Below are 12,365 nucleotides of genomic sequence, written 5' to 3'. Positions count from 1 at the left end.
ACTAGTAATATCAATTTAATGAAATATAGCAATCAAGAATTTGCAAACTTTATCTAATATTAAATTCTAATAATCTAATATATATAGGTGTAGGTAACTTAATTATTAATTTGTTGTCATGATATATAAATTGGTTAACAAAGAAAGTGGTTATGAGAAATAAATTTAGAAGTTGATATGGAAAAGTAGAAAACGTGTAAGTTTATTTGTGAGATGGTATGTTCGTGAGTGTTGGACTGATATGGTGATGTTTGAGATGACCATGTTCGTGGAGGCTGGAGGTTATGGACTTCCTTCTCATAGACGGATTAATATTATAAATAAAGAAACATTAATATATTAAAAGAATAAGTGGTCAAATCTGGGTAGTAAGGGTACTATTCACATCTGTCATTTCAAATGACGGATGTCACTAAAATATAATAAAATACTTAGGAATATGTGGGACATAGGAGGTACGGTTTACTGTTCACATCCGCCATTTCAAATGGCAGATGTCACTGAAATATAATAAAATACTTAGAATATGTGGGACATAGGAGGTACGGTTTACTGTTCACATCCGTCGTTTAAATGACGGATGTCACTGAAATACAATAAAAAATACATAGGTGGGTCATAGGGGTAGTACGAGTTACTGTTCACGTTACTGTTCACATCCGCCATTTCAAATGGCGGATGCCAATCAAAAAGTAATAGTGACCGGCGGTCAGCTTCTCAACTGAAATCCGCCATTTGAAATGGCGGAACACTAATAAAATATTCATGATCCGCCATTTCAAATGGCGGATCACATGGTTCTCGCCACATCACCAGACAATAACTGACACCCCCTATGTGTAATTTGACATCCGCCATTTCAAATGGCGGATGTCCTGTATTCCCTCAACTTTCTTTCTCTCTCCTATAAACCATTTTATGTCATTCCACTTTCCTATTTTAAATTTTTTTTCAAAATAAGTATGTATTGGGTCATTGGGATTTGTTCTTATCAATTTTGGCCAAAAGACGTCTAATGACTTAAATGCCATGAAAAGTACACACATTAAGGGGCTGTTTGGCAATTGCTGAATCATTAAGTGCTGAACTATAAAGAAGTCTGAATGGTTAAGAGAGTCTGAACCAGTTAGATCTAAACAAGTTAAAGTCTGTTTGGTTGAACATCTGAATAACTGTACAAAATGACTATCTTACCCTCTGAACTATTTTATGCCGAATGAAATGTATCTGTTTGTTTAGAACTCCGAATGATAAATAAGTTAAAAAGAAAATACAAAACATCATAAAAATCCAATTACACATTACTACTTCAAAATTCATGGAAACATACTAAAATCCAAATAGAAGTTAACTTTAAGTACTCCAGTTTCCTGTTTGGTACTTCCGCTTGAAGCTTCGTTATACAACAGACCATTGTCCTTAGCAATCTGCAGGTATTGAAACAATAAAAAGTTTCATTACAGGACGACACGTTACTCATTAAAGGTGAAGATGTTAAAAAACAATAACTATATCAACGAGTTACCTAAGAAGCTACTGTAGCCATTTTATCACTTGCTTCAACGGCATTTACTTTTTTGGCCCCTCATTGAGCTGCAAATAAACTAATGGAAAGAAAATTTAAACAAGATAAGTTATCATTTTGTAGCCACATCTATGATATATACATAGGTATCTTCATATAATATACACATATATTATTATTCCAAACCTCACCTTAGAATCGTTGTACCACAACCAACATCCAAAACAACAACACCCTTAAAAAGAGAGGGATTGTCTACAATAGCTTGCCGATATGCATCTGTCCTTACCTATATCACATAACAAATTATCTATGAACTTCACATAGAAACAGTAAAATAAGTAAAAATGTAAAGCAATACCTTATCACTTAACATCTCTTTATGTATACCAAATGAACTATATGATCCAAAATAGTCCTTATTCACAATCATAATATTACGGTCAACAGCACTCAAAGAAGATTCATTTAATTTTTTACCGTTTGAGCTCCCCTGTTAGTTGCAGAAATAGAAGTGTCCCCGTTCACTTGATATGATTCCACATTAGATTTGTCATCAATGCTCATCGTTTCTATACCCTCTGTATTTCTAGCCATATGATCATCATCATCTTCATCTTCATCAAAACTAAACAAAAGATTATCTTCTTCCATATATGGTTAAGATACATGAGATGGCATCATCCCATGGCAGATTACTGCTTGATGGTTCATGTAAATGATCTTGTAGCTCTTTCCTAGACGCACAGGTACTTCCACAGTTCCAGCATCGATTCTCCACAACCTGGTACAAACATTAAATGAATACATAACAGTGTTGTAAAAATTGGAATTAGTCGGTGACTATGACTAGTCACTAATCAGTCAGAGCCTGCCCAAATCAGTGAAAATCGGTTAAAAAGGTCAAATTTTGGTCAAATATTTGAAAAATTATACTTATTTTTAAAAAACTATATATGAAATCATGTAAACAGACACACATATATAACTTTAAGTTAGATATAAAATTAAATTCTGGTTAAATACCAATTAATACATGTTAATCGCTAGTTCGTACTTACTGTCCAGCTAGGCCTAGCAACTGAAGCGCAAACAAGCCAAGCTGCTCATGAGCTACTCGAGATTGAATTGACAAAAAGCTCGAAATGATCCGAGCTTTTTTTAGCTCATTCCGAGCCCAAACCTCAACTAAAGCTTGTTTACTAATCGAGCCCGAGCTCGAGCCTTGCACGGGAAACTCGTTAAGGTTCGTCAAGCCTTAAAGAGCCTTGTGCATTTTTAAAATTGGCCTCTTTTATCTATTCATTTCACACTGCACAGCCAATCTCAGCTCGTTTAAGGTTTTTCTCAAAAAGCTAATAAACAAATTATAATATAAACAAGCCAAACCCGAGCTTGAAAAAACAACTCACGAGCATAGCTCAATCTTTAAAAAAAAAGAGCTAAAAACGAGCCAAGCTCCAGCTCGACCTCTTGTAAATCAAAACAACCCAAGCTCAAGCCCAGTCAAATAGCTGGTGTCTAAAAGTTTAACCTTGGATATAACATAACTAATAAGCTTAAAACACCCACAGAAATCCAACTTCAACGTTTCCTTAGTCCTTCTAAAATCAAAACGGTGACTCGAACCGCAATGTTCAAATAGTAAACTAGTTGAACTGAATCTAGACTCACAGAGCAAATCATGGTCACCATTATTATTATTATTATTATTATTATTATTATCTTCTTCTCCATCAGCAGTCCAATCATCCCAATTCTGCTCTTCTTCTGAATCCAATTCTTCATCGTCAACATCAGTGTCTTCCATGCTGTATCTGAGCTATTGCTATTCAGATATTTACATCTGGATGGTAGCAATAAGAGGTAAACAAACACCCCCCTAAGGTGTATTGCCACTCAGCTGTATACATACATGTTTGAGTGATTTGTAAAATTGTTTCAAAACATGACTGGGTGACTTGTTATGTTAAATGACTTGTACATATATTTCGTTATTATTAATCTTATTTACTTTCCAAGTTGTTTTAAAAGTTATTTATATCAAATGCAACACCTCTGCTTACACGTGAAGTTTAAGTTTGCGTAAAGCGGCACTTAGGAGTGATCTGGTACGACGATCTAATCTCTAACCCTAAAATTTTTGTATATTTATGTCCTATGAGCTTTCGTAACGGCTCTTAACTGTTAATATTCCAGTACAAGGATTCAAAAGTTTTACACTTTTATGTATGTTACATTAAGGTTTATTCTCCTTTTTACATCTTTTAAATCTTCAAAAGAACCAATCCTATTTAGATTTTATAACATGCAATACAAATTTTTTATTTTACTTAACAAACAGATAAAACTTATAGTGTTATCGTCAACATCAGATGAAAGCTTTATGTAATAAAATGTTTACATGAATCTTGTGAATTAGAGACTAATAATGTTATATTTGTAATGATAATACAAAATTAAGTTTTATTATAGTATATGATATTTAAGATTTCATTGTTAAAATTTTATCAAGTGCTACTTAAGATGAATGTTTAATTATATTTCTTTGTTCAGTTTTGATTAAATCCATTATGGACCATTAGTAAGAGTACCCGCGCGTTGCGGCGGGGACACAATCGGATTAGACCCAAAAGTCAATCAGGTGGACGAGTTTTGTTTCTGGTGAGACTTTAATACATACTCAAACTATCATATAGCTCAAATTAAATGTTTAGAAAGTAGATGGATTCTACTTGGTTGCGTATCATGAGCCAACCGATTGTTGGTTTTAAACATTGTATTCCATCCATTCAAAAGTAGCCATAGTAGTTTACATGGCGCGTATGAGTGCATGTGTAGGACGTTAATTGCATCTATTATATGGCTCATACGTCAACTGTATATATGATTCAATATGTATGAAGATGACGGCTTCATTATATAAACACAAACGGATTGTGCATACGAAAAGAAATCAAGAATCTACAAATAGCGAAATATGTAATTTTAATTTGACGCTAATAACGCACAAGTGCCAAGATAATGTCTACTACAAGAAATAATAGCATGTTATCATAAATTTATGTTTTTGCATCGTGAATTACCCCTAAGCGGAGGTCTTATGGTTGGGTCGTACCAACAACATGAGAAGCAATGAAGGTCAACTGTAGTGACAACAGTGTAGGGGTATGGTACTAAACCCGGTTTTACGACCCTAAATTTATTATGTTTGGCTTATTTTATTATATGGACTAATACAATGTTATTGGACTGAGGGGGTTTTGTGGAGGTAACCCTAATTGGGCTAGGCCCATTAGGGTACCATGATGGTGGCCATGAGGCTCCCTATATAAGGAGGTCTCCACCTCCTTATTAGGGGTTGGTCATTCTCAATAAGAGCCACCACCATATTTTTTTTTCTGTGAACAAGAGATCCTGGAGATTTCTTAGCGGTCACCTCCACACCCCCAAAAAGTCATTGCAGATCCCAACCATCCGGAGAAGAAGATCAAGACGTGGTTCGTTCATCTCGAAATCCGTGGAAACATCGTCATGGATCAGGTCAGATTCATCTCGTGCTTCGACATTGGCGCCATCCGTGGGACGGCAATGAACCACGCTTCGCTTCTCGTCTCGGCCCCCCGATCTGTTCATCAATATCTCGGGTCTATGGTTTCTTCTTTCAGATATGTTCTATGGAAATCCAAAAATCCGTAGATCTAAAAAATACTTCCAGATCTGGAAATACACAGGAAGAAATACCACCGAACTTTTGGGGAAAACCCTTAGATCTGTGTTTTTTCTAAGTGAAATATACCAAATCTAGTTATGATTTTTTCAGATCTGGGTTCGTTTGAGCAACAGCCACACTTCATATTCATAGATTTATAAATCCTATTAGATCTGTTGGTTTTACATAAAACCTACCTGATGTGGATATTCAAAATCTCTAGATCGTGCGCGCCACCGCGGATCAAAATCGCTCCCTGTGGATCAACTTCGGATTCCGCATGCGCGCTCCCGGCGATCACTCTACGCCACAGCGGGTCGCATGCGCGCTCCCGGCGATCACTACACGCCACAGCGGGTCGCATGCGCGCTCCCGGCGATCACCCTACGCCACAGCGGGTCGCATGCGCGCCCCCGACGATCACTCTACGCCACAGCGAATTGCATGCGCGCTCCCGGCGATCACTCTACGCCACAGCGGGTCGCATGCGCGCTCCCGGCGATTACTCTGCGCCACAGCGGATCGCATGCGCGCTCCCCGGCGATTACTCTACGCCACAGCTCACGCATATCACATGCTCATGAAGACATCCAAAACCTATGCTCGTGGCGCATATCATATGCTCACGCATCACGTATGCTCACGCATATCACATGCTCACGCATCTCTTATGCTCACGCATCACATATGTTATTGGGCTTCACGTACGCTCATGCATATTAGATGCTCACGCATCATGCACGCTCACGCACCACATCTGCGCGTGAGAATAAAGGAGACATTGCGCAGACCGCGCGTAAGCGACATAACAAATGAACAGTCTAATCCAAATCAGGATAAGAACAACCATGATTGTACTCACATGGCTACGCGCCATACTTAAAGGTTGGGAATCCTCACAATATCCCATATGGCTACGCGACATACTTAAAGGTTGGGAATCCTCACAATATCCCATATGGCTACGCGCCATACTTAAAGGTTGGGAATCCTCATAATATCCCATATGGCTACGCGACATACTTAAAGGTTGGGAATCCTCACAATATCCCATATGGCTACGCGCCATACTTAAAGGTTGGGAATCCTCACAATATCCCATATGGCTACGCGCCATACTTAAAGGTTGGGAATCCTCATAATATCCCATATGGCTACGCGCCATACTTAAAGGTTGGGAATCCTCATAATATCCCATATGGCTACGCGCCAAACTTAAAGGTTGGGAATCCTCAAAAACCCATAGGCCACGCGCCAAGCTTAAAGGTTGGGCACACCTCATAATTTGCCCGATGATGGGAACCATGCAATACATCCACTTTTAGTTGACATGTTTTTGCAGGTTCGGCTACGAGCCGCACAAACACCTATGACATAATTATTATTATCCGGCCATTTGTGCCTCCATTATTATTTTGAAAACAGGCCGGGATATTCATCCTGCGCGGAGGAGGCCCTTGTGGGCCAGTCATTATCATCATTTTATAGCTCGTAAGACGCCTCGCGCGCAAGCTTTTATTATTCTTATAGCTCGTAAGACGCCTCACGCGCGCAAGCTTTATTATTCATATAGCTCGTAAGTCGCCTCACGCGCGCAAGCTTTATTATTCATATAGCTCGTAAGACGCTTCGCGCGCAAGCTTTTATTATTCTTATAGCTCGTAAGACGCCTCGCGCGCAAGCTTTTATTATTCTTATAGCTCGTAAGACGCCTCACGCGCAGGCTTCATTATTCTCATAGATCCATAAGTCGCCTCGCGCGCAGGCTTCATTATTTTTACAGCTCGTAAGTCGCCTCACGCGCGCAAGCTTTATTATTCATATAGCTCGTAAGACGCCTCGCGCGCAAGCTTTTATTATCCTTATAGCTCGTAAGACGCCTCGCGCGCAAGCTTTTATTATTCTTATAGCTCGTAAGACGCCACGCGCGCAGGCTTCATTATTCTCATAGATCTATAAGTCGCCTCGCGCGCAGGCTTCATTATTTTTACAGCTCGTAAGTCGCCTCACGCGCGCAAGCTTTATTATTCTTATAGCTCGTAAGTCGCCTCGCGCGCAAGCTTTTATTATTCTCATAGCTCATAAGTCGCCTCGCGCGCAAGCTTTATTATTCTCATAGCTCGTAAGTCGCCTCGCGCGCAGGCTTTTATTATTCGGCGTGCTATATCTTATTCATGCTAGTGCACCATCATTATCATAAAAACCACAACACGTCACCATCATGAAGAAAACCTCCCAAAACTCAAAGACAATAAAGATAAGGCCGAAGAAAAGGGAAAAAACCGCCTCACGCCCTAACACACCTCATAAAGTCCAGCGCTCCACCTAAACGCTTGCGCGCCCAGGAGCAACGCTGGACTTGGGGGGCTTGTAGGGGTATGGTACTAAACCCGGTTTTACGACCCTAAATTTATTATGTTTGGCTTATTTTATTATATGGACTAATACAATGTTATTGGGCTGAGGGGGTTTTGTGGAGGTAACCCTAATTGGGCTAGGCCCATTAGGGTACCATGATGGTGGCCATGAGGCTCCCTATATAAGGAGGTCTCCACCTCCTTATTAGGGGTTGGTCATTCTCAATAAGAGCCACCACCATATTTTTGTGTCTGTGAACAAGAGATCCTGGAGATTTCTTAGCGGTCACCTCCACACCCCCAAAAAGTCATTGCAGATCCCAACCAGCCGGAGAAGAAGATCAAGACGTGGTTCGTTCATCTCGAAATCCGTGGAAACATCGTCATGGATCAGGTCAGATTCATCTCGTGCTTCGACATTCTCACAATATTAAATTTAACAAATATATAAATCTCACTAAATCCTTCTAGGACTTGTCCCAACACACACCAAAACTATTTATAAAATCTTCATAAAAAGCAAGTTTACTTTTTAACATGTGATAAATAAATAAGTCTATCCAAGGTTTCAATCCAAATATTTGGACTTGTATATAAGCCCATTTCAATTATATCCTCTCTATTTAGGCCACATACAATTAGAGTTGTGCAAAACTGGTTTAAACCCAAACCGAACCGGTTTGGTCAACTGCTGATCAAAACCGGTTTGACTAAAACCGGTTCGGTTTATAAGCCGGTTTAGACACAAGATAGGCCGGCCTGGTCACGTCGGTTCGTTCCGGTTTATAAACCGGTTCGGTTTTAAAACCGGTTTGTATATCTTAAGGGGAACCGATCCTAAAAATGGCGGGTTGGGTCGGTTTGGGTGAAACCGGTTTTAAACCCAAACCGGTTCGGTTCGGTTTGCATAAAACCGGTCCCAAGCCGGTTTTCCTTAAATCGGTTTGGTTTTAAAACCGGTTTGTATATCTTAAGGGGAACCGGTCCTGAAACTGACGGTTTGGGTCGGTTTGGGTGAAACCGGTTTTAAACCCAAACCGTTCGGTTCGGTTTGCATAAAACCGGTCCCAAGCCGGTTTTTTTGTACACTTCTACATACAATTATACAAACACAAGTTCTTAACATTAAAGCAACATGATTATGTTGTTTACATATGGTATATCAAGTAGTCTATAATTTGTAATCATTACAACAAAAATATAGTTTTATTTCAATTCTACAATATACAAGTATATATTTACGAATTACTGGATTTGTTGCATCACGAGACCAGGACTCAAAGTTTAGTAATGGTAATACGTAGAAGCCCGTCCCTGCACAAGTAACATTCCATCATTTTACTTCAAAATAATTCTAGACAAAAACTTTTATGCTTGACCCGACCCGACTAGTTTCAAAATACCCCTTTTCCATCGGGCCTGTTTGCATTTTCTACTTAACGGGCCCGACCCATTCGTCTTTCCAAGAAACAACACTGGCATATTACTAAAGATGCTGACTTACAAAAATTCAGCTGAAACAGAATCCGGGTTCGCACCGAACGGTAGGGCCCACTTGATCTCAAATGGTCCTTCTAGAATCTCCTTTTTGTAATATGAAGAGTTTGCACTATCACTTAAATAGCAGCCTTTAGTCTTCCCATTGATTGTTTGTACAGTCAAACTACAAATAATTATGTCAGCTACCGTTAGAAAATCAAAAGAGTTGACAATTTTGATTTTTGACCCGTTAAATTATAAACGGGCCAACGTGGGTTGTGTTTTATCTCAAACGGGCCAAAATCAGAAAACTCAGCTAAGAGGGTAAAAAGGTCAAAATCAGTAAACTTGACTAAAAGAAGTTGCGGGTTGGGTTAGGTTGCTCCAAGTTCCAACCCGTATTAAAAGAATGGCACGTTCCAACCCAAACCCGTTTTGACCCGTTACACAAACTTTATAAAAATAATCTTACGTTGCATTAAAAGGGTCAAAAGGTCAAAATCAGTAAACTTGACTAAAAAAAAGTTGAGTGTTGGATGGTTACAAGTTTCAACCCGTATTAAAACAATGGCCCGTTCCAACCCAAACCCGTTTTGACCCGTTACACAAACTTTATAAAAATAATTTTACGTTGTATTAAAAGGGTAAAAAGGTCAAAAACAGTAAACTTGACTAAAAAAGTTGTGGGTTGGGTTGTTCCAAGTTCCAACCCGTTATAGAACAATGGCCCGTTCCAACCCAAAACCGTTTTGACCCGTTACACAAACTTTATAAAAATAATCTTACGTTGCATTAAAAGGGTAAAAAGGTAAAATCAGTAAACTTGACTAAAAAAAGTTGCGGGTTGGGTTGTTCCAAGTTTCAACCCGTATTAAAACAAAGGCCCGTTCCAACCCAAACCCGTTTTGACCCGTTACACAAACTTTATAAAAATAATCTTACGTTGTATTATCAACTTCGACTCTTATATCATCTATCCTAATCCCGGGCAGTTCTATCAGCACAAAATATTTTCCTCCGGATTCAACAACGTCCATTCTCGGGGATAGTTTCTTCTCTAAACCTGCACAACACACACATTTTCTCAAAAAAAAAGAAAAAAGTTATTATAACAAATACTAATGTATCAAAGTTTTATACCGAGACGTTTAGCAGCATGCGTGTTGTTGTTGTGACTTAATCTCATTGGTACATTTCTTTCTAATGTTGTTCTGGAAAATTTAGGTGGTTGTAACGAAGGTGACACGTAATCACCGACATCATATTGAATATTTCTGACTTTTGGAGGATTGGAATTAATACTTGCTGGTTGAGAAAATAAAGGTGTTGTCACGAGTTCAGATGACAGGTCTTGTTGGGAAAGAGTTGACTTAAAAGGCAAACTTGATTGGTCAAAGCTATCCTGCCAAAGATATTGTGTCAGTTTGATTAAGTTAGGAGTTGATATACATTTTGTAAAGAATATTTTCGTTTTCGGTCTTTGTTTGACTTTTGTTGACCGGGACCTGTTGTGCTGAAGTTGGCCTCATGAAGCTGCCTTGGGACTTCGAATCTTGTCTTGCGAAATGCATAGTGTTATCGCATCTTCTCTTGATCGTGGTTAAACCGCCACTGCAATTCTGAAACAATAAAGCAACCAAAAGAGCTAAGTTATACAATAATAATATAGGCATAATCTTATGTATCTTTCAAACAGAACATCATAATTAAATAGTTCCTGACACGACTCGAAATATGACACGAAAATAACAAGGTTTTGGGCTGTCACGTCTAACCAGTTTAATAAACAGTTAGTGTTGACCTGTTTAATCTATTTAATTAAATGTGTCGTGTCCAGAGTCATCTGTTAACCATTTAAAATTGAATATGAAGTTAAGAAAATATTTATACTTTAAGGTCAACCAAACAGTTCGAGTTGACCTGTTTAATGCATTTAACTAAACGTGTTGTGCTCGACAGTTGATCGGTTAAACATGTTTAATTAAACAGTTTGATGTGTTAACCGTTTAAAATTGAATATAAAGTTAAGAAAATTTTTGTACTTTATAAGGTCAACCTTCAACTTATTTGACTCATTTAGATAAATTGATCACACGGATAAATTATAAATATATGGGTGGTGTTTAAGTTCATCAGTTCAGCCCGCCAACCAGACATGTTTTACACCCCTAAATTCTACAACATAATGTTGCAGAAGTCGCTAGATGCTGTCAGGCTAGTCGATTGGGGAGCTGTGCTGTGAGTACTCGGCCTAGGCGAGGAGTACTCGGGCATGGCAGGTTATAAAAAAATTAATTTTCGGGAAATCATATATATGTCAAATATAATCAGTTTACTAATATGTATAGCAAAATACGTGAATATTAATATAAATCAAAATGAGACATAGACATGGTAGTTATTTAATTCTTGGGGGGGGGGGGGGGGGGGGGTTGACACGTGGCCAAGGGGGGCAATATGTGAGCGGTGTTGTAGCCCACAAATCGCTCACCCTCCAATCGCCACGTCAGCATGTCCATCACACAGCCCGGCGAAAAATATATCCCCCCCCCACCCACCACTACCAACTTATCGCCTGGGGTGGGGGGGGGAGTGTTCTCGCCCAAATGTGCCCCTTGTCGCCCCTATTTGCCTCTCACTACACTTGGCCTAGTATTATAGACATAATAATTATTTAATTCTCGTCTTCCAAGGTATCTCGAAAAACGGTGAAAATCCAACTTGACTGAGTTGTTCGAGTTGGACTGCCTAGCTCCGAATTTGACGGATTCCGAGTAATATTGACAAAGTTTAAGAAAATCGCCCTGACACTCTACCCACTACACCATTTTTTACAACCCTACACAATATATTAATTTTATATATAAATATATAATCACTTTAACCATAGATATAATAATCCATTGAATGAAATATGGCAACATAGGTGTCTTATAATTAATCAAATCTAATAACACAAACTCAAAGTCATTTACACCTTAAAACAATAACTTCTAATCATTTAACTAAATAAACATTTAACTTGGTACAAAAAAGATTACCAAAGGGAAGAGACGAGTTGCGGAGATGTTATCGGGCGGCAGAGAAGTGAGCGCCGATCGTCTCAACTCGTCGTCTTGCTGTTTCACTAGCCATGTTTCTGCTCACTGATGGTCTGATTGCTGTTGTTTCAGTTATTAAGCTAGCTAGATATTTTAAAAGGTTGTTATAGTAGACAAATAATGTGTTTTTTTTTTTAATTATTTTTATGGGCAAACAGACAACAACGTGTCATGTGCCTCACTCTTAGCTT

At 38.7% G+C, this 12,365-nt stretch overlaps 1 protein-coding gene across 1 annotated transcript; it reads right to left on the bottom strand.

The window, feature by feature from the left end:
* Positions 1-8,835: 8,835 nt before the first annotated feature.
* LOC143606941 (uncharacterized) lies at positions 8,836-12,196 on the bottom strand. The gene is made up of 6 exons (XM_077082554.1): positions 12,115-12,196; positions 10,579-10,692; positions 10,214-10,475; positions 10,016-10,136; positions 9,099-9,257; positions 8,836-8,908 (listed from the first exon to the last, which is right to left on the bottom strand). Exons 2-6 carry the CDS (start codon positions 10,642-10,644, stop codon positions 8,872-8,874), a joined length of 645 nt encoding a protein of 214 aa, XP_076938669.1. The 5' UTR covers positions 10,645-10,692; positions 12,115-12,196; the 3' UTR covers positions 8,836-8,871.
* Positions 12,197-12,365: the final 169 nt, after the last annotated feature.

The sequence above is a fragment of the Bidens hawaiensis genome, unplaced genomic scaffold (assembly GCF_021521415.1).
Source record: "Bidens hawaiensis isolate Kalapana, Puna unplaced genomic scaffold, B.hawaiensis_p1.1 tig00078481_1, whole genome shotgun sequence".
NCBI lineage: Eukaryota > Viridiplantae > Streptophyta > Magnoliopsida > Asterales > Asteraceae > Bidens > Bidens hawaiensis.
Note: the sequence above shows the minus strand (reverse complement) of the source record. Positions and strands in the feature narration are given on the sequence as shown.